This window comes from Aythya marila (assembly GCF_965140915.1).
Source record: "Aythya marila genome assembly, chromosome: 3".
NCBI classification, from domain to species: domain Eukaryota; kingdom Metazoa; phylum Chordata; class Aves; order Anseriformes; family Anatidae; genus Aythya; species Aythya marila.
Window position 1 is genome coordinate 117,583,252 of NC_139044.1, and position 22,974 is coordinate 117,606,225.

A 22,974-nucleotide genomic window follows, 5' to 3' on the forward strand; every position below is an offset into this window, starting at 1 on the left:
GAGTAACCCCAGGAAATGTGACTGTACATATTCCCACAAATAATCTCTGCCCGTGCTCTGACACTAATACAAGAACACAGCCGTATGGAGCTTGAAATCTTCCTCCAGAGAAACAACTTTGCGAGAGCAGAACGAAGGAAACATAACGTGGAGAAAAACACCCTCGTAGCTTTGCTTGCTATTTAAACCAGGCTGATTAATCTTCAAGATCTAGCAGCTTTTCAGATTTTTCCTTCCCTCCTTTCCCCTTCTTTTTAGGGGTGCTTTATAGTAACAGCATACAGGGCTAAACTATCCAGGATTTGCAAACACCAACCCCATCAAGCACAAAAACAACAGACCACATAAAAAAACAGACAGCTAGGATGGGTCAGAAGTGGAACACAAGGCAAGGAAGATCTGGCACGTACAAATCTCAAAGAGGTGCCTCCTTACAAGCAACCCCGGCCCTTCAGAAATCACACAACTGCAAAGTTTGGTACCTGCCTTCTTGAACTGGAGCCATCAGCGTTCACACCTACAAGCTTTTCACTGAAAAACTCAGATCACAGGTCCTGGCAAAACATGAGATTGTTGGATAATGTTGGGTCTCAAAGCTGACACATTTAGAAGAGAAAAAATAAAAACTAAAAATCTGATAAAAGATTCCAATATTGACAGCTTGCTTTCTTTCACGTTGCTCTGAAGTGTGTGGTAAGGTGCGAAAGGAAGAGAAGAGGAAGTTATTTGGAGAAGAAATATGAACGAAGAGAAGGCACTTGTCAGGAGATCACTTCTGAAATACCTGGAGTGAGGGCAGTTTTGTTCTCAGCAAGGAGCAAACAAACTGAAGACAAACCATCCCCTTCCTGGAACAGCCTCAAGTGCCTACACTTACCTGGGAGGTGAGGAAAGACAGCAGAGAATGAGACCAGCATTTATCAGGGGGTCCGAGCCTGCTTTCCCATCCCTTGAGTCCAGCTGCACTATCTAAAGGCTGCCTGCCTTTCCTAGGACAAGAATACCTAATAAAATACACAGATGCAATGCATACGTTCCACAAAAAAAACAGGTTTATACAGTAAGGAGAATGTCTATTTGCTTTGATCTCAAGTTGCACCATGAATTTTTAATGACAGCTGTAAAGCAGCAATCTTTGGACAGAAATCAGCAGCGGAATTCAAGCACGCTGCTCATTGCAGGTTAGGAAAATCCATTTCCAATACGTTTGTATCAGAACTGCTCCCAACTCCATGCAAGGAGAAATGCAAATTTCACTCAGCGTTGTATTTGCAGATTATTCCCTTCAGCCTACGGCTTTCCCTTGCCCTCTCCAAAACGGAGGGAGGAAGGAACCACTCAATCTGTTTTGTCATCTTTGCTGCTATTAGTGGAAATGATGCAAAGTTCAGATATCGCTGTCCTCTCATTTCATATTTCACTGGAAAAATGTCTCAATCTTTTATTTTCCTTCCCCTACAGAGAAACTGCTAAATCAAAAGTACAAAAGAAAACACTTTCCTACTACACACCACAAATAGACTACAGTTTCTAGTTCAAGTGCAAAGGGACAAAGATACCAAAATGTTTTTATATGCATACATTAAGATAAAAGCAGGAAAGATTAACATCTGCAGAAAGATATTAACCCTTGTGCTTTCAGCGATGAAACTGGGAAATTTCATCTGCAGTTAAAGAACTAGCACTGCTGTATGGTGTTTGAGCTGTATGTTCACACACACCTGATACAAAACTAATGTTTTAGGTAAATTGTGAGGCTGTCGGGCTCCAAAACACTGAGACTATTAAACAAATGTCTAGGAGAAAAAAGAAAAGATGAATATCCTTGTTCAAGACTTGAACCTCTCCTACAAAGATGACTGTAGCCAAGAAAACAGTATCACATAGGAATTTAAGAAAAAGTTTTTAGAAAACACAGTATGGAGAGACAGCAAGAGTGTGATCCAACAGCACTGGGGGCAGACAAGAAGACAGACAGCTGTGGCGCAGCATGATGAGCATTAAGAAGAAAAACTTTATGGCATCTAGAAGTGCCATACACTGTAAACAGCTTGCAAGGTATGGAAATGACAAACAGCAACCACACCCCATCAAAAAGGTACCGACAAGAAGTGACAGCTTATAAATAAAGGCATTTAATTTGTTGTTTATTTATAATGATCAACAGGATCTGAACTCAGAGCACCTCGATTCACGAAGGCTGCCCAGCCTCCAGGTATGGGACATTAAATAGGTGGCAAGGACTGCAGGGGCACAGCTTGGGGCAGGCAAATGGGCTATTAAGGATTTAACTTGCACAGACCCCTCTTGGCTGGAAAAGAGGTGATGCAAAAGCTATATGGAAAGCTTGAACCTGCTGTGGGGATATTTGCAAGTACACAGGCTGCAGGTTACTGGCCCTGTTCTGGAAGTCTGTCCTCAGCATCCACAGGTGTGAGAGAGAAGCAAACTCCTGATGTGACCAGCACAGTCTTTCATTTATCAACCTGATTTTAATTGAACTTACCCCCCATGTTGCTGTGTTTCACAACTCTTACGTAAATCCTACCACACAGCTGCCTTTATTCAGGGGCAGAAGTTAGCATAGTCCTGCCAGCACTCAGATCGGGGCCTAGCTTAAAGCGATGCCTCAGAGACACACACACACACACCGTTATTTTTTGAAGTACCACATCCATACAGCACTGCAGCAAACCAGAAACCTCACTGAACTCACAATTTAGAAGTCTGCTGTGTAAAACACCAGTTAAACCCTGTTTAACTGGGCTTCTAAGCCTCCCTTGTGCCAGTCATGGTGTTAAATCCAGCAGGGTACACGTCTGTAAGAGCTATAAAAGACTTCAAAAGGTCCACCTTTCAAAAACAAGGAGGGGGAGAGAAAGGGGGACAGGATGAGAAGCGTAAGGATTTGATCAATCCAAAACTATTCATTTCCCCACTTGAACACGTCACTGAAGTGCTGAGACGGGAAGGCCCCTCTCAGGCCTGGTCCCCTGCACATGCAGTGCAACTGGCTCTAAAAATAAACGTACAGACACACAATGATCCACACGGATTTTGTTTGGTTCTGGTACAACAAATGGACTGCAAAACCACCTTTGAAGACAACCTTTCTCAGGGCCGTGAGGTAGAGACACACACTTTTTGGCCTGGTGGCTTCAGGAACCTAAATTGAGTTTGTTCTGTGGTTGACTAAGGCGTGAGCTAAATAGTTAGTTAAAATCTAAGCTTTCAGTTGGAAACTGTGACTGTAAAAAGTTTAAGAACTGGTAAGGAAAAAGACCAACAGAAAGAATCCAGATGCAGCAGAAAACATCGTGGTGCCCCTGTTTTCTGGGTATCGCCATCACGGACCAAGGCCCTCCTCAGGGGCTGTAAGCACATACAACTAAGCCCCAGCTCACCCGAAACAACACAGGAGGGTTTGGGACAAAGCACTGTCACACAACCACACCTCAGAAGTCACCACCTGTAACCCCTTCCTTTAATATTTATGAAGAAAAATTGCATTTGCAGCCAAAATGTGCTGATAGTACTGCAAAGAGAGTGTGGCCCTGAGCCTGCAGTCTCTTCTCAGAAATAATTTCCATCAGAAAACTGAAGGATTGTTCTGCTCAGTCAGTAAATGGAGGACATTTAACACATGCTGTTAATGAGAAGGCCGGCGTTAGGGACTTTGAGGGTAGGCAAGGAGACCAGAAGTGCTGGTGGTCCAAGCCACCACTACCACGAAGGGCAGGAGGAAGGCTGCACATAGGAAATTGTCTCATCAAATAACTGGAGGAAGTCTCAGTGGCTCTTCTGGAAAGGAGACAGCAAAAGGCTGTCAAAAAGCAAATAGTGGAGAATTAAGTATGAAAGGACCTAGAACTCTGCTTGCCTGTTAATTAAAAAAGGAAATTTCCTCAACATAATTCCAGTTCAGTCCTCGTGAAAACCAGAGAGCATTCCCCCTGCCTCTAACACTCATTATATCTTGTTTTAAGGACTCACCCCTAAAAAAAACACTGAAATACAATGGAAGTTACAGATATTCAGCACTAGTTTTATTCCACACTCAGACCTGTGAGCTCACATAAAACACACAAGAGCCTTCATCAATTCACTGTTTTAATAGGTTTGAAAAATGACAGGAAAAGTAAGTAGTAAACTAATAAAAATTTTGATAGTGTAAAGGAGAGCTCCATGATGGCAGCTTTGGAGGGCTTAAAGAGGTAAAGCTTTATGTTGCTGTTAGCTGGTTGTCCACAAGCTAAAAGGCAGAACACAGCTCTGATGTGCAAGTAAGACAGGCAAGGTCAGGGACAGTCACACTTCAGCTTTTGCTTCTCCCTTTGCATGAAGACTGCAACATTGGAAACTAAACACTCCTTAAACCTCATTTCTGCTGCCATGTAACCTGTGCATTTCATGAAGGATTTAAAAAAAAAAAAAAAAAAACTGCTTTTCCCACACTGTTTTGCAAAATACGGAGTAAAAAAGATCTTCAGGAAAAATCAGGATTTGTAGGCATCCTGCCATGGCTGGAGGATCCCCAGCCTGGCAGAAAAAGTTCTTTCCTCACAATCTCACAATGTGCACAAGCCATCGATAAAGGGATCCACAAAAACCAGCATGATGGACAGGGAGCCATCTGAAGTAGAAAACAGACAACATAAAGGAGAATCAAAGGCTTTAAATCCACCTTTCTGAAGCGAGGGTCCTCAGTGTGGGCAGAAGGCAGGAAGCTCCATCTCATCACAGCTCTAAGACTTGTAATATCCCAGCTGCAGTGAGGTGCTGAGTCCTTCAAGGAAGAGGAGAGGCAGAGGAGATGGCCACCACTGCTTCCTGGTCACTGCCCTCCTGTCAGCTCGCTAGTCAAACACTTGCAAATTATGAGGCCCATCGAAATCACTTGTGGCTTCAATCTGCCCCAGACATCTGACACTGCATGCCCTATCCCACCCAAGAAGCAACCAGATCCTCTATTTTTAGAGAAAGAGGAGTTTCTCCCCCTGAAACCTGCATTTTTACACTGAATTGAGTTGAGAAGACTGGAAATAACTTCACACTCCAGCACGGCAAACGCCTGAGAACAGCGTACCTGCATCTCAGTTGGGACTGCTGGTCACTAGCCAGGTTGTTTATAAAACTATTTGAAAAATGCTAGCTTTTATATATTACAGCTTTAATCATCTTGAATGGTACATCTTACGTGCTGGACGCATAAAGAGGGTATGGAAACATGGTCTGCATTTAAAAAATGATTTAGCGAAAACAAATGAATTATCTTTATTAAGTGCATTGAACCTTGCTGTGTCCTCCACTGAAAGATTTTTGTATTAGTGAATCCATTCCGCACTGTCCCTTATGTTAGGCTAGGGAAACAAGCATTTCTGCATCTACAAAACCATTTGGGATCTGAATTAGTTCAGTTCACAGACCACTTATCTGGATATACTGAAATGAGGAAAACATTTGCTCTGCACTGTCAGAAGGTGCCTTACTATTTCTTCTGTCTGGTTCTATGAGCTCAGCCAGCAGTGACCACACCATCACTCTGCTGGTTTGGTGTCATTTGAGATCCTGGAGGTACAAATACGCTGCCTAGATTCCGCAAGAAGCGCAGGCACCGCATTAGATGTCAGTTATATAAATACCTTAAACATATATAAACTAACCTATTTTAAATTAAAAAAAATTGTATTAAAAAGACAATTCTTGAATCCAAGTTACAAACACAAGTTTAAAAGAGAGCAGATGCAATTGCAAAGAGAGGGTGGAGATGCTTCGCTGCCGTTTTATGAGCTAACTTAACCAACAATCTACTTTTACGCTTATCAAAGCTAGATGCATCCGCTTGCTATTAAACGGATCTGGATCTGTTCTCCGCAAACTAGGCATAGCTTCCAGGCTCCAGATAAGCGGTGAATTTGGCCCTTCAGGGTCCCGGAGTGTCCAAGCAGAGGAATTTTAACACCTTGGGGCTGTATTTAAGCTGACGATCAGGGTAAACAGCCACAATCTAAATGGATGTCTTGATGGGCAGCAAGCTCTGCGGAGGTGAAGAGCTATCTCCTGCCTGTGTGCTTGTACCGTGCTTAGCACCTTGGGGCCCCAGCTCCAGCAACGCTCTCCAACTGCAATCACGTCACTCTAATCTTCATCTCAAGTATTTTATCAGCGATTTATGAGCAGGCTTAACCCACGTAAGCAATCAAATATGAAGGCCTAAAAAACTGGATCCCAGTTTTCCAGTTATAGGAGCCTCGGGGCAGGGGGGGGTAATACCTAAACAAATTACACGTGCCAAAGCCAAATTTTTTACGGAGGAAGGGAGGTTGGAAGGAGAGGAAAGAGATGAGCTTCCCATAGCACTGCAATGCCACAGGAAAGCGCCACGTTTAATGTAATCAAGCTCTACATTGCAGCCATATGGAAACAATTTCAGTCAATAAACAACTCCTGCAAGAAGACAGCAGAGGAACAGAAAAATCAGATACCGATTTAGCTAGGAGGCAGGAAAGCCATTGGCTGAGCTCAGAGGCTCGCACTGTAAGAAATATTTATGTCCAACTAAACAGCATACATTTCGGAGCCTGTGTTATTTGTCTTCGACATCCACAGTGCCACACCTCAGATTTCGGGCGCAGAAACAGCATTTTTTTCCCTTTTCCACAGTACCTTTTCCAGCCTCCCAAATCCTCTGCCTTGGTTCTGTTCCCTTTCTTCCCCCTTCCAAATCTTTTTTTCTAAGCCTATCTCTCTGGCAGGTTTCCCACTCGATAGCCAGAAAGGAAGCAGACGTCCCAAACCTCAGATACACGGCCTGACCTCTCTGCATTTTATCTGACTGGAATTTGCAGGTTTCAAAACAGGCACTTTCTCATGGAGCAAATCCTTTCAAACACCTACCTTAAACAAAAAACAAAACACTACACTACATCATTTCTTATAGACAAATGCATTTAAAGCAGGTTTGGTTTCAGGACCCTAAAAAGCAACACAATAAATACTGCCTAAGAGAAAGATACCCACGTACGCTGCTGATTCCTGCTGCTACATGGAGGGAGTAAATAATTAGTTTGGGAAAGGAAAAGGGAAATTCAAGGGAACAGCCAGCAAGTGAGAAGGTGAATTGCTATGAATAAAAGCATTTACCTGCGTGTGCCAGAGGACTGACAGCAATATTTATCAGGATTATGCCCGTGGAACGAACCAAAGGATAATTCACAAGTGTCGCCCTAAGTAGCCACTTGTAGAGGTTAGGAAGGTCCTCACTTCCACAGTGCTGTGCAACCTGCCAGCAGATACACCACAGCCTCCCCAAAAGCATTGTGCTTGCAGACATTCAGCAATAAACCACCTTAAGATCTTCCAAACCAAAGCGCAAGACTAGGTATTTATATAAATACCTTAAAAACCAGAAACTTCCTAATGGAAGAACTGGGAGCAGTTCTCCACTAGATTGGGGCAACAGATTTTCGTCACACGAACTACCTCTGAATTATCAGTAACGGGAGATGATTTCCAGCAAACCCTTTAAGAGGGAACTATTGTAAATCAGCTAGAAAACAAGCACTGAAGAGGGCTTTTTGCAGTCCTGTAGGGCTTTTCTCCTTTATTAACCGAGGGACTCTGGATCCATACTGGGTAGATGTTTGCATCATGTTAGTGCTCAAAAAGGGGATGGAGCAAATCTGGAGCCCTATGGCAGTCAGCTGAGCATCAGTCCAGGCAAACCAACAGAAAACAAGATTATCCCAGCAAAGAATTAGAGAACAGGGCACCAGTAATGCCAGTCAACATGTTTTAATGGGAAGAGGTCTTGATGAAGGGCTACCTTCTTTCTCTGAGATTACAAATGTAGGCTAGCAGAAGACAGTACAGGGACAGGGCGTACCTTGGTTGGAGTGGAAATCCACCTCGGCTGCTCCGTATCGACTGGTGCTTTCTGAGAGCTGTCAGTTAGCCAGTTCTTAATCTACTTCCTGGTATTGCATCATGCTAATTTTTTTTTTTTTTGTCACTAAATTTAAGGTTTGATGCAGTTCAACATTTTTATCGCTGCAGATAAAAGTCTGTGACTGACACCACAACTATTGGAACAGCACATTATTGTACAGAGAGGGCAGCAAAAGGAGTCTGAAAATCTGACTTCACTGAGCTCAGGAAAGCTAAACACAGCTGAAAACAAATTTATAATCTAAGAAATGCAAACCACAGCTACCAAGGGGCAGGCTTCACTAGGAAGAGCCTCAATGTGAGAGCAGGCTCACGAAGAGGATTTCCCTATGCAAAAGGGGTACCACGGACCTCTTAAAGAGCTGCATAGCAAAAGAGGTCATCGCACCTCGGTAGTCAGCACGGATAAGATGCAGGCTGGAACATTTACCATTTTTGGTTTCCATGATGTTAAAAATAAATGGAGACCATGAAGAATCACCGGATGATCTGAGTGCTGGAGAAAATGCCTCAGAGTGAGACTTAAAAGCTCAACTCTGCTTCCTTATCAATCGAGTAACTCGATTACAGAGTGTAAGTACCTCCATGGCAAGAAAGTAGGGGATACTAAAGGGCTCTAATCTTGTCAGGAAAGTCGTAACAAGAACCAGCGGCAGAAGTTAGACGAATTCAAATTAGAAATCAGCCACTTACTTTTAACAGTGAGATGGCACAAACTACCAGAAGTGATGAGGCTGAAATTACCAATCACGGACACTCGAGGCTGGAAAGCTTTCAAATTGTTTTTAGCCAAACATCAGTTACTGGTCTCAGTTTCAGAGTAAATGATTAAAATTTAAAGACTCGTGATATAAAGCATATAAAACATATCAGACAAGACGATTTAATTGCCTGTTCTCGCCTTAAATTTTATGAACCTCCAATATGTTAACATCATTCTACTTCTATGGGTGAGGAAATTAAAGAGGGAGGAATAAGTTTCAAGTTCAGCAAGTTCCCTCTTTCTCAGATTGCTGTTCTTATCGCTACACAGCACTGCTCCACTGAGCAGACGGAGCCCCCATGAAATGCAAACAGCCGGAGAAAAAATGAGCATGGCGTCTGGAAACAATGCATAATACAACTTAGCTGAGAAAACTGGTGATGAACTACTTACCTCTCCCATCTGTGGCACGAAAAAAAGTTAGCATTAGCTTAAATAACACGTTCTTTCTCTGTGTAAATACACTTATGGTATTCGTGTTTATGCTATCGAGAGCAGCACGCACTAACACCCGGCCAAGAATCCTCAAATACTTTACAAACATGAAAACATCTCAACAGCCCTGAAAGGATTATATTCATATTGCATGCTGGTACGTAGGCAAGTCAAGAAGTTTGCCCTGGGTCATAAAATAAGACTTATAGCAGAGCCTAGGAATGAGAGCCCAGTGAGAGCTCCCTGCCAGGAAGAACTTTCCTTTTCAACACTGGCGTGCTACTTACACGTCAGAGCTACTGCATCCCAGTTGCTCAAACTCCAGAGCCCTGCCAGTTAAATCACAAAGAGATTGCTAGTGAAAGCTGACATTGTAATCAGAGAATCTGATCATGGCAGAGAAAAGTGTCCAAAATAAAGGTCAGAATAAATATCCAAGGAGAAACAGCGCTTGTATTTTATGAACTAACTAAATGCTTTCTGCTTCCATTAGTACTACAGTACCACTGAAGAACAAAAAGCAGATTCAGGGCTTGCTTCAGAGCTCGTAAGAAATGGGCAGTTCAAAATGCAGGAAATGACTATAAGCTACACTTCCTAATTGATAGGACATAGGCTTATCAGAAGAATAAAACTGGCCGTTCACAATGCTCGCTGAAAAACAGCCCACAGTATTGTTTCAGCAGCAGGAGCTGTTTTATTGACCAACTCAGGAGTCAGTGGCGTGTTTTAAGAAAGTGAAAAGAAAACAGGGCTTCTTAAATACAAAGTTAAGAAGTGGGGAGGAAACCAACACAAGCAGGATTCAGCTGGGGGTGTTCAGAACCAAACATTAATTAATATATTCTGCATGCCTGGCTTGCAAATTACTTCCTTAGCCCAATATTAATGCCTCATCTACCACCACAGCAGTGAAGAGGATTCCTATAAATTTGATCTAGCCTACATAGACCCCTTGCACTTACAGAGAACAAAAGAACGCCCCCTCCACATATGAAGCAGGTAATAAAATCTGTTTTCCTCCAGCTGCACAAGGTTCTTGGGTAGATCTGAAAACACCACTCATCCCATCAGGTAAGCAGGAGCTTGCCAGCTTGCTGCAGACACACACACGAGGCTAGGTCTCTGTCAAGTCACACGCAAAAGACTTTTGGTGTAGGTACGTAGGTAAAACCTGACGAAGGGCTATGCTTGCTGGCATGTTTCAGGCACTAAAACCACCGTGAAATGCTGAAGCAAACATTCATGCAGGAACTCTGTAGGAGAAAGAGTTAACTGCCCTTCCCTCCATTCTGGGTGCCTGCGCCGGAAAGATAAAGCAGAATACGCTCGGTCAGAAGCGCTCCCCTCCAGCAGTTCCCAGTTTGAAGAGCAGCCCAACTTCAGACTCGGCATGCAGCTTTGATTAAGAACTGGGAAAGGGAAATCTGCACACAGCCAAGAGTAACCAGCCCTAGAGTACTTGGTTTAATTTGTGAAATTAAAAAAAAAAACAAAAAAAAAAAAAACACATCAAAACAGTCACTGTTCAACCTTTTGGTGTCTCGGTTAGCACGGTGCTGAATCACAACTGGAACAAGGGTGCGTGGGCATCCCTGAGACAGATCTGAAGTCCAACACTGAAAAACTCCTATTAAAACAGAAGAAAAGCAATGCAAGAAAAAGGAGCTTTCCGAGAAAATGTATCCCAGCGGTGGTTCTGGTCTGATATCTTCCCCCTTCTTAAAGCAATAAACTTAAGAGAATAAGCGAGGATGACGAGTGTCAAACCACAGAAGTCAACGGCGCATGGGAAATCCTCCCATCAGCGTTCAAACCATCCCATTGACTCAGGTGTTCTTACTGAGCACATTAGAAGACCAGGCCATAAATTCTGTGTATGGTTAACGCGTTAATATAGCCCAGGTGGAAGCGTGCAATAGGTGGGGAACAGAGGGAGCTGTGTACAACTGGCACTTGCTCACTATCTGACCTTGAGTGAGTCACTTGGCCCTCGTGCCTCAGTTTCTCTATTTTTAAAACCCTGATAGCCCTGTAAAGCACTAAAAGATTTACAAATGAAGGTACAAAGTATTATTTTATCGCCGAGTAGTAAAGGAGAAGGACAGTGGCTCAGCCGTAATGAATCAATCTGAAACATCAGAGCCCGACTCCACCAGCGCACCACACAAGTTGCGGCCATAAATCGATCACTTCTGATTAGGTTAGGCTTTACGATGCAGTAATTGTGATAGCAGCAGTTTCATAACTGTGAAACGAGCACTTTGCTCAGCAGCACATTATGCAGGAAGCCTGCATGAACAACGACCTTTTTGGTCAACCCGAAACGGCACCGAACAGAGGCATCCCAAACACGATGGCCACTTTTTTTTTTTTTTTTTAAGGTCATCTATCAGAGAAGCTTCTCTACCTGCCTTTATGGTCACAGGTGAGCGGGAAGGAAACCAAACAATGCCATTTTTCAGGAAGACCAGATCTCAAGCTCCTCTCTCTCTTTTCAGCAGGGACAACGCAAAAAAAAATAGCTGTTTTTCAGAGTTGCAAGATGAAATTTTCAGTTGGCCAACAACTCTCAGCTCCTTTCGGTGGGCCACATGACTGCCTCAATACATAAGAGCATTTTTTGTGCCAGCTCGCAATGAAGACCACATAGCTAATAGTTTGCAACCTCCTTTCCCCCAGAAGATCTTCAGTGTTGAGTAAGAAAATTCCTCACATGATTTCAATGAGAGGGTTCACTTGTCAGAGGCTGCTTCGAGATAGTATCATATGTCAGGGAGGTGCTGCTCAGAGGAAGCTTTCCAACCCTGCACTTTCAAGGCTCGACTGAAAAAGAAAAAAAAACACTTTGGGCTATAAAGTTGGAAACTGGAAGAAAGAAAAATAATCTCTAGATGTTATTTTTAAAAAGTGGAAGCGAGCCAATTAATGGGGGGAGGAAGAAAAACTCCGATTAGAGCCCTGACAAACTCTGCCGATCACAGAGCGATTACCAGCTCTGCCGCCGACTCCGTGGAGGAACCTGAGAAAGTTAATCCCTCTGCACCTTAGTTTGCCACCTGCGAAATGAAAAATAACACTTTCTTTTCATATCCTGTTATTCCTGCTCGCTTTGTTTCCCAAATTAAAAGCACTTGTCCAAACACTTACCTTTTGCATTCGTGCTGGAAATTGCATTCATAGCTAACATTCAATCAGTTTGCGTGGCTGAGTGTTCAAACACAAACTCTCAGTATACTTGGCCAGCCAGCTGCCCTCATCTTGGTGCATTTTAGAAGGGAGCTTTATGCAATACAGGAATATCTGAACGCTAACCTACAGTTTGGTAGTGATCTAATATATAAAGAACAGCTTTAGGGATATGAGTTAACCAAAAATCAAATCTATTTCTCCTCATTATCTCCTAAAAATCTCACTATAATCATGACATTGGTCTCGCTTCGTTGATAATCCACAAGATAATATTATCAGCATAGGTATAATTAAAGGGGCAATCCCACGAGGACCTGCACGCAGATCCAATGCCTGCTCCATTAAAATCAGTGTGAAGGGAAATCGACTTCAGTGACTTTAGAAGTGTCAGAGCTGCATAAAGTCATCAGGAGGAGAAACAAAGGCATGCTCTTTTGCGGTAGGAACCTGAAGTTGACAGCATCCCTTCAAGCGCTTGATTTCTGAACCTAAACCTCACAGAAGATGAGAAATATTTGCCACGGATCCCAAAGCTGCCATGTGAAATTCCGTCCTGCTCCTGAAAGCTCAGCACAGAAATTGCTGTGAAGCACAAGTTGCTTTCTTCAGAGTCAAACATGCTGTCATCTCATGCAGATCTGTTTATCCTCTAACACACGCAACCAAACATCCTCAGAGATGCCTTTTATGAAAGAGACAGTACAGGATTTTTCACTCAAGTTTTAGTTCCATCAGTTCTTGCCATTCCCCTCCCAAACACCATTTCCTAAAGACCCAAACTGCATTGCTGCCTCGCTGACATTCAACAAAGCGCAGCCCCAAACCTTAATGACAGAACAATTCTGGAAATTCAGGCTTATTATAAATAAAATTCAAAACCAAAAAGCAAATGCCACAACCCCATCATCTTCCCAGCTCTGGATACCAAGAAAAAACACGTCAGACACTCGCATAAACTTACAGATTTTCACTATAAAGCAACTGCTTCCTAATAATTTAACTTTCCAAACATTGCACACCCATAAACTTTTAATATCCCTTTGAAAGAGACCACGAAGACCCACGCAGAAACAGCGGCCTCCGAAATAAGCTTTCTGCAGCAAACTCTGGTTCCTAACTCCTCGGAATTACCCGCTCGCACTACTAGAGAGACGCACGTTTTCTAGAAAGGTCAACAAAATCGAAAGGAATTGCTCCTGACTGCTCAATAAAGTAGGTGCAGAGATAAGCAGGCCTCATCCACCCGGGATCTGCTTGCAGATTTCCTTACCCCTCTTTGAAAAAGCCTGCAGGTTCACCTATGGGAGCATTCCTGCACCACAGCTGGCCGGCTGCATACCACGATGTCGTCTAGACCTGCTCGGAGCCGAGTTGGATGACACAGGAGTAAAAATGCTGATGCCTGTTCGGGTGCTTGCACTGGTGCTAAAGGAACGATAGGAGGAAGAGAGGGAAACACAAGTTCCTTGTTCCCAGCCTCATGCCCAGGCTCGCCAGAGCAATTCTGTCAACCCTACAGAAAAAGTTGTGGCTGTCACGGGGCTACAGGATAATCACGTAAGGGACAAGAGCGTTCCCAAAGCCCAGTTTCCAGATATCAAACCCTGCTCTTTCACTGAGCTCGGCGCTCCTAGAGCATGCAGATAAACACATCCCTGCCCTATAATATCCTACCCGTTTCCCACTTCTCTCCTGCTTCCCTCCCCCTGTCTGCACGTCAGAAATGTTTTCTTGGCAATTTGGAAGAGAAATGGCAAAAAAGGGAGACGCGAAACACAGGAATAAATTAAGTTTGATCTCCGCTGTTGAAGGATTTGGCCCTAGCATGATTGGAGGAAAAAAAAAAAAAAAAAACCTTCAGAGTGATAAATCCATATATACCTACTCCAAACTACACCCGACGTCCCGAGGGACACGGTATAATGGTAAATAAATATAGATGCAGTTCCTACTAATGAGGCAGGGTACAGCAAGGCCAAAGAAAATGCAATCATCTCGGGGAAAAAAACTGCACAGGACTCCTCCTCTCCCATCCATGGAGGAAATCAAATGCCAGCTGCACCATCCCAGGAAGGAAGCAGAGCCTGTACCTGATGAGCCCTGCAGAAATGAGCTAGTCACATCACGGGACACGAGCAGGCACTTCAGGGTTTTTGCAAGCCCACCAAGCGTCCGCACAGCACCGTTCCTTTCTCCAGCACTACGTATTTTACACGCTATCCTCCATGCAAATTGCAGGTTGTTTTTGTTTGTGGTTTTTTTTTTTCCACCGGTTTCCTTTCCCTCCGTCCCCGTTTGGTTTTGGAGCAGGGGCACTTCGCTAGCGTCTGTCAGATCTGCTCCTGCCAGCAGCTTCACGCTTGCCTCCCTTACAAAGTTTAAATCCTTCCAGCTTCAGTTCACGGGCATTCCGTCCTTAAAGCCACTCATCTGTTCCCCCCAACGTTACCCGAGCACGAGAACAAATTCAGATAAACCCGACGCCACGGACGAGCGGCAAACACGCTCACAGTCTTCATTTCCTCTTCCTTCTTCCCTCCCCACCCCCAGAAAAAAACAGTTTTTGTCCCCAACAAGAAGGGACCGGGGAAAAAAAAAAAAACGGCGCACATGATCGAGGCTTTTCTCAGACCTATTGCAAAGGGGGGAAAAAAAAAAAATGCTCGCAAAGAAGTGCTCTGCAAACATACCAGGAGACACTCTTGGAACAACTCAAAAAAAAGCCATCAGACAAAACTGGGGTTGAAGAACTCAGCTCAGCCTGTCTCGCAGAGGTATTCTGCGCCCCAAAACACAGAAGTCTCAGGTTGTTTTAACCCCAAAAACCGAGGGGAAGGGGTCAGCGGCGTTCCCTACCCCTTCCTCTGACCGGTCCTGGGGGCGAAGCCGCAGCTCTTCGGAGAAAAAAAAAGACCCCGGGCAGAGGCAGAGAAGCACCAAAGCTCCTCTCCCCCATCTCCTCCCGAGAAGTAGCGAACAAACAAGCCGTGACACCCCACCCAAGCTCTCCGCACACATTTGGGGAACGATTTCCCTCGGGGTCCCCCCTCCTCCTTCCCCAGGCATTCAACTCCCCAGCAGCCAAAGCCCTTCGGACCCAGCCCAGCTTCCCCCCCTCAAAACCCCCTGGAGCCCCCCCCCCCCCAGGGGGGTGACATCGAAATCCCAATCGGGGGCCTTCCAGAAGCCCCTTTCCCACCCCAAAAGCCCTGGAAAAGCCCCAGGAAGGAGCCCCCGGGAGCCCCTTCAGGCACCCCAAGGGGGAGAAAGGGGGGACAGAAGGAAAAAGGGGGGGGGACAAGAGGAAAGGAAGGGGACAGGAGGGCCCCCACCGCAGCCTGGGAGGCAGCAGCAGCCCAGCCCCAAACTCAGCAGCCAACAGCACCAAAACAACCCCAAAAATAATTAATAATAATAATAATAAAGCGAGCGGCAGCCAGCACCCACCCAGTCTGAGGGGACTCCGCCGCCGCGAGTTCGTCCTCCCTCACGCCCGGGGGAGGGAAGGGAAGGGAAGGAGGGGAAGGTGGTGGTGGTGGGGAGAGGGGGGGTAAAATACTAATAAAAATAAAATGAGGAGCTCCCCTCCCTTCCCGGGGGGGGCCTACCCAGCCGGGGGCACCTTCCTGCTGCTTGGGGGGCTTCGGGAAAACGAAGCAGCACCCCCCAAACCGGGGTGCAACTCTGAGAAGGGGCTGAAGGGGCTAAAGGGGGCTACCCCTACTCACCCCCTACCCCTTTAGGACCCCCTCAGGTCCTCAGGACCCCCCCCTCAAGCCCCCAGACCCCCCCTTCAGCTCCTCACGTCCCCCCCCCTCCCCAAGTCCTCAGAACCCCCCTTCAGACTCCCTCAGGACGCCCCTAAACACCTCAAGACCCCCCCCAAGTCCCCAAAACCCCCCAAAAACCCCACAACCCCCCCCTCCCACCTCCTCAGGACCCCCCCCCGAGACCCTTAGACCCCCTCCCCAAAACCCCAAGCCCCCCCCCTACATACCCCTGGCTGCCAGGCGCTCTCCCCACAGCGCAGCTCCCCCTCAGGCAGAGCAGTACCAGCAAAAAGGGGGGGGGGAGGAGAGAGACCCCCCCCTCCCCCCCCCCCCCCCCCCAAACCACCCTCCCCACACTCCCCCTCCCCTCACAGCCCGCCCCCCTCCCCTCCCCGCTCACTCACCTCCGGGTGCCGGCGGCTCCTCCACCACCTCACCATTTAACGGCAGCCGCCGGGGGGCTGCCCCCCCCCGCCCCCCGCCCCCGCCCCGGCGTGAGGGGAGAGACGACCGGGGGGGGAGGAGAACAATAGCGAGGGGGGGGGGGGTCCCTCAGCTGCCGACGCCCCCTTCTCCCCAGCCCCCCCCCCCGGGACGAGAAGCCCCCTCCTCCCCCGTCTCGCTCCCCTCCTCCTCCTCCTCTCGGTTTTTCTCTCTCTTTTTTTTTTTTTTTTTTCTCTTTTTTTTTTTTTTTTTTGGCTCAATCACACCAGACTGACTGCCTTTGTCTGTCTGACAAGCGCCATGTTGATATCAACATCCAGGCTCCCACCTGCTGCCGCCGGGAGACCCTGGGACTTGTAGTTCCCCCCTCCCTAGGGTGACGGGGGGGAACCACGCCGCGAGGACTACAACTCCCGGCGTGCCCCGCCGGCTCGGCACGCCAATGGAGCGCGGGGGGCGAAGCGCGGGGTGGACTACAACTCCCGGCATGCCTCGGGGGGGAGGTGGGTAACAGGGTTGGGGCGGGCTCGGCCATGACCTCATTGTGGGCGGTGGGACTACAAATCCCATGATGCTCTGCGGGCGAGGCGGGGGGGCAGGAAGGTGGGGGCAGGATTGTCCCCGTAAATAGAGCCGGGCGAAGCATGAAGCTGGTGAGCGGGGGGGGGTTGGGGTCACCACTGGGATTTTGGGTTGGATTTTGGGGGTTTTGGGTGTGTTATATGGCTTTTATACACCATGGGGGGGCGTTAAGGGGTTGGGGAGGGGGTCTCAAGCGTTGGCTCCCTGCATGGGGGTGAGGGAGGAAGGTGAGGGTGATGAAGGTGAGGGTGATGAAGGTGAGAGTGATGAAGGTGAGGAGGTGCTGGCCCCCAGCCCCTCACGCGTGTGGTCGCCTCAGGCTTGCTCCCAAAGCACCAGCTCGCCCCTAGCACCGTGCCACTAACCCTGCTCCTCCTAAATCCCAGAGCTGGCCCCTGCCCGAGGAACCCCTTCCGAAGGGGGTGCCCCTAAATGTTTTCCCCCTGGTGCTTTAAGGGGAAGTTTTTTTTCCAAAAGTACCCAGCCTGTGTTGTTTCTCTCCCTTTTCAGCTCTTTAATTTTCCTAGAGATGTGGATTCAGCCGCTAATTTGTTTTCCAGGAAGGATTTCCTCGTCGCAAATTAATGCGGTGCAGTTCTTAGGAGGTGAAAGCCCAAGCAGCTCTCAGGACACCCGAGCATAACACTGATGCATTTCACCCATTTTTAAACACAAACTCATCTCTTGGGTGTGAGACGAAGAGGTTTGTCACAAGGAAGCTTCGTAGAACTAAACTAGAATTTTGGGCTTGTTTCGAGGCTTCCAGTGACTCCCTGTCTGTGGTGTAACTGTGAAATTAGTTCCTCAGGCAGGTGGCTGAAGGGTTGATCCCCCATAATCATACATACATCATTAGGCTTGGCCTGGATGAACCCTAGCAGTGGGACAAAGCGCTGCTGGATGTGATCGCAGAGGCTGACATAATTCAGGGGAAAATTGCAAACTTTAAATCAGACATTTTTAAATGAAGTTTGCAGTGGAAATGTGAACTTTGATGTGTCTAGAGCCTTGTGTAGGGATAGAGAGATGGAAAGGGCGTGGGGTGGACATGTGAGCAGTCTGCCAGCTCTATTACAACACTTTTTAGACCTGCATACGCATTTGGGGATTGAGGATTATAAGACTGGATTCTTCATTCTGCCTTTTGTCTGTAGTTATGACTGAGTCTCAGGGCTGCAGGAGGGAGGAGTTGGGTGCTATGTCATCCTCTTTTCTCATATGTTTGGTTTGAATTCCGAACAAGGCAGAGGTCGCAGCCTGCAGACCTGATTCCACGTCCAGTGAAAATGCTGGACTCCTCCTACTGCCAATGTGCTGGGGTCTAGGGAAATCCAGACTCCAGTTGCTAGCATGGGATATTAGTACTGGAGCGACGCGCTGCAGTATTTGTTGGCTGCAGTTGCAACTCAGAGCGCTGGCTTTAACTTGCAAAACGTGGAATGTTTTGGAGCTGCTAGCATGAGACGTCATCTCTTTTCTCTGTCCCCTTGCCATCCATGAGATCACCAGCAGTGCTCTGGGCTGGCGAGCGCTCAACGTGAACCAGATGTCTGCTGAGAAGCTATCGCTGCGAGGGCTTCAGCCCCTCATCTCCAGCCCTTTGCCAAACTTTCATCCCATTTACAAGGCCTGCCAAGGAAGTTGTGAGCCGAGATGGGCATTTTGGTGCTCTTTTATATGTGCTTTGTGACTTTTTTCATCGTTATTTTTAATTAGGAGATAAGGCACCTAGTATGTTAGCTGTGTTGACCTTTAGTCATCAGGGGAAAAAAAAATGGAAGCGAATAAATCCAAGAGCAGAAAGGGCTTGCAATTTAGCCTGGTCAGGAGTATTATTTACTGGGGTCTCTGGATCTGTTTTAAATAGTATCAGCTATGAACTGGGTAGAAGTAATCTAACATCACACTTATAGTGCATATCGAGATGTAACAGTGCAGGCATTCACTATGCCTTGGGTTCCTGAGCTATAATTCTAAGAGGCACAGCCCTGGAAGTGTCACATGTGCAAATAGCTGTATAGCATATATGAGTTGCTTTTTTTTTTTTCTTCAGTTGCTTTATGTGAATCTGATAGAAAGAGTCCATTGACTCCCAGGAATCCATTTGCCATGGTGTGACAGCCCCAGATATAGATTATTTTAGATGCTTTTAGAGACGAAAAAAGGAAGATTTTCCAGTTAGCTTGTAGATGTCAGGGTCACGATCTTACTCGTGATTCTTTAAAAAAAGGGAAGAAAGTGTTTTGCTGATAAAAGCAGTGATATTTCATCGCCTTTTTAAATTACTGGTAGTTGAAAAGCTACAAAAATAGTTTAGATCTTATTTTTTCCTTCTTTTTACTTGGATGTATAGCTTCAGTTGCCAAAGTCCTGGTCTGGTGAGAACCCAATTTCACACGCGTGGTTTACATTCACAAATGAGACACCTGAGCAGGTGTACACACTTCTTTTCCAGCTTCCTATTTTAAGGCTTTCTTAAACTTTGGTAATAGCAGGCAAAAATGTAATGTTGCTCCTTAATAATTAAGGCTTTATGAATTTAAAACAAAAGCCTGTGATAGTCTTAATTTAATATTTGGGGGCTAGTAGTGTTTTAATATTTAAATATAATTTTAAAACATCTTTTTGATGAATGTACGTGAATATTCTCCTTGGGAGTTGTTAATTCAAGCAGTTGCAGTCCCCTGTTAACATATTGTGAGCAGAGGCAGAAAATGAAATAATTAATCTACCTTCTTTCCCCTTCATGAAGTGCAGAAAGCAAACACGAGGTATAAACGACTGAGAAAATGAGTGAGTTTTCAGCGCAGTGCATGGACAGCCGGTTGATATTTTTCATTTTAATTGACAAAAATTTGAACATAAAAGTGAAGTTTGACCACCTGAGAGTTAGCGTGATACCAGATGCCCAGACTTGGAGTTGCAAAAACTCACATTCGAGATGCAAAATCTCCAGTCCCCAAAGAACCATCGAATCCCTCCTCGAGGAAGAGAAACCCTGATGCTGAGCTGGCCGCTCTAGTCAGACACTTGTTTCTAATCTCACCTTTTAAAGGTAGCATTTTTATTCACCTCCCTTCTTATTCAGAGCTTCAGCTGCTTCTGTGCCTCGTTAAATGTTTGCCACTTTCCATACAAGAGGCGACTGCATCTCAATGATGCCGAAGTGCCCCTGTACATAACCTGCTCACTGGCTCATTAAGCTTGCAAAGCATTTGGGATTTCTCAGTACACAAACTGTGCCATTCAGGTACCGGTGGTCCATTCCCTAGTGTTTCCTGTTTGCATTTTGCAAGACAAAAAGCAGGTGAGAGCATGCCCCAGAGCTGCTGCAGTGCACACACTGACAGCTTCCTCTGCTGAGCTGTGCCAAGCAGCCACAGGAGGTGTGGGCTGCACCTTGGTTAGTTGTTTAGGCTGGTTTCTTAAGAAATAAAACCTGTGCTTCTGCAGGAATTCCCTCCCTCTGTTTCCACCCCTGAGTAGTTTTCAAATTTGCTAGCCAATTTCAGCCAAGTTTTGCCAGTAGGGCTGAATTCTGAAGATACTAATTTTCTATTATTTTTTTTTTGTGTGTGAAAATAGGTGGTTGTTAGAGGAAAGAGATATTATATGTGTCCTAAATTGTTGAGAAGAGCTATGTCATCCTCTCATGTGATGAGAAAGCCTTGCCTGAAGAAAATCTGCCTTTTAATATCCTGATGTGGGGGAATTTCAACAATCACACACTGTTTTGAGACAGAAATTTACAGGAAATCAGGTTTCATTCTAGCATGCGTGAAATTGTGTTTAAAGATGAGGAAAAAAGTCCAGTTTTGGGGAGGTGGCTGTGTTGGTAAAGGTGATGAGTGACTCATCCTCATGTTCTCCTTTCAGTACTGCCTGTCAGGACATCCAACCTTACCATGCAACGTGCTCAAGTTCAAATCCACCACCATCATGTTGGATTGCGGGCTGGATATGACGTCCACCCTCAATTTCCTCCCGTTGCCGCTGGTTCAGAGGTATGTTCTGTGGGCTGTGAGCACTTAGGCTGCGCCTTCTTGGGTTGCAGCTGGAGTGCTCCGCATGAAACGGTATATTGGAAGGAGAGAGGGGATGAGTACAAATGAACTGCATCATCTGATATCATAAATAGACTTTGTTCACTTAAAAATTCTCTTTATCAAAATAACGTCCTTTGGCTCAGTAGACGGAAGACATTTTATGGATTTATTGATTGGTTTTTCTAGATAATTTATTCTAAGCTTCAGTGAAGTATTGCTGCAACTGCTCAGCACAAGTGAGGTCACATATCTGTCATCTTTCTGGCTTCTTCATGCAAGATGAGATAAATGGGTAACTGAGATGGAGTGCGCACAGCCCAGCAAGTACTGTTTAACCATCGTCTTCTCAGGCTTTTTGTCAGAGCACAGACTAATGCAAAGAAAAATAGCACTTAACCGTCCTTGTTAGTTGACTTGATAGCATAATTGTTCCATTTTAAAATTTAAATAAATAAAAGCGCACTGCAGCTGGGCACAGGAATGGAGCAGCAGTGAAATGGAAGTAGTGTAGAAGACAATCCCAAGATCAAGACTTCCTGTCCTGTGCCCTAACTACAAAGCAGTCTTCTTCCAGGCTTGTAAATGGACTTGCATATTCAGTTATGCAAGACATAAGTCACCCTTAAATGGAACAAATTACGAAAGGGGTGGCTTGGGAAGGTGGGAATGAGTAACTCCTGGTGATGTGAAGCTAGCAGGAATTTTCACAAAAAGCCATTTAATAACTGATGCAAAAAGAAACAAGTGAGGCACGTTCTGGTTTTAGGGGAGGCTTGGTTGAAAGGAGCAGAGTATGACCAGGAAGAGTTTCATAAGTGACCTAATGAGCTTATAGCAGCTGACCAGCACTTCCTATGATTTGTTATTTCTTGGAGAGGAAAAGCTGGGACAATGGAAATCCAGGTAGAGACAAAATGGCCTTGCCTTAGCTTTTCCCCACCCCCAAAGAGAAAAAGGAAATAGAGAGAGGAACAAATAGCAAAACTGGGTGGTTGAACAAAGGCTTAAGAGGTTCTTTAGAACTGCAGGCATCAGCGCTCCCGGGGGATATGCCAGCTTTGTCTACTGATAGCAGGCCCTGGGAATGCACAGCCAAATTGCAGGTCACAACCTGGAATTCCCCAAGTACCTCCAGAATGTCTGCGCTAAAATGACTCAAACTCAATAAGAAAGGATGTCAGATTTGACCCCTGATGGCCCAGTGGAATCGGAGCAAACAGTTGGATTTAAATCCAATCAATCTTGTCGGTAAGGTGATTGAACACCCCTTGCAGCAAGGATTGTCCTAAGCACATGGACTTGAGCAAGTAATTGATCTCTTTGGTGTTCTACAAAGCAGATGTCCTGCAGGGAGTTGGGGAAGTGAGTTAGAAACTTGAGGAGGAAAGTGACTGCCACTATAAAAAGTCCTTCTCTCTCTATAGTGCTTATTGTAGTACCATTCCATATCTGGTCTCCGTTACCAGGATGTCTAAATACCTCTGAAACTCAAATGTGTATTATTAATGTGGATGGGTGATAGAGAGCTGACATTATCTTCTAGAGGAGAGACTAAAAATGGACCGATTGCCTGAGGTCTTGCATGAAGCTTGTAGCAGAGCAAGAATTTGAAGATAGATCTGTCAGATCTCAGGTTATTATTGCTGTATTTCCTCTCAGGAGTGCTTCTTCTTGCAGCTAGGCTGAGCTGGACCAGTGTGAAACCCTGATCAGAGAGGAGCTATGCTTCTCTCTACCGTCTTTAAACCGGAGATCCCCAAAGTAGGATCCATGAACCACTTGGGCTCTGCAAGTC

At 45.7% G+C, this 22,974-nt stretch overlaps 2 protein-coding genes across 15 annotated transcripts in view; one reads left to right on the forward strand and one right to left on the reverse strand.

The window, feature by feature from the left end:
- Nucleotides 1–16,888, reverse strand: part of HMBOX1 (homeobox containing 1) — a 117,468-nt gene extending 100,580 nt beyond the window's left edge. For 5 of the 14 annotated variants that reach the window (XR_014317329.1, XR_014317330.1, XM_082758417.1 and 2 more), the window contains exon 1: nt 16,512–16,744. The gene's annotated coding sequence lies outside the window, so the exon portion shown is untranslated. Of the gene's footprint in view, nt 1–16,511 lie in introns of all 14 variants that reach the window. The other 9 variants (XM_082758419.1, XM_082758423.1, XM_082758425.1 and 6 more) reach the window with 6 other exon arrangements.
- Nucleotides 16,889–17,158: 270 nt separating this feature from the next.
- INTS9 (integrator complex subunit 9) overlaps nt 17,159–22,974 on the forward strand; it is a 73,669-nt gene continuing 67,853 nt past the window's right edge. The window contains exons 1-2 of the mRNA XM_082755735.1: nt 17,159–17,204; nt 21,010–21,137. Of these exons, the coding sequence (XP_082611861.1) occupies nt 17,196–17,204; nt 21,010–21,137 (137 nt within the window). The 5' untranslated portion in view covers nt 17,159–17,195. The remainder of the gene's footprint in view (nt 17,205–21,009; nt 21,138–22,974) is intronic.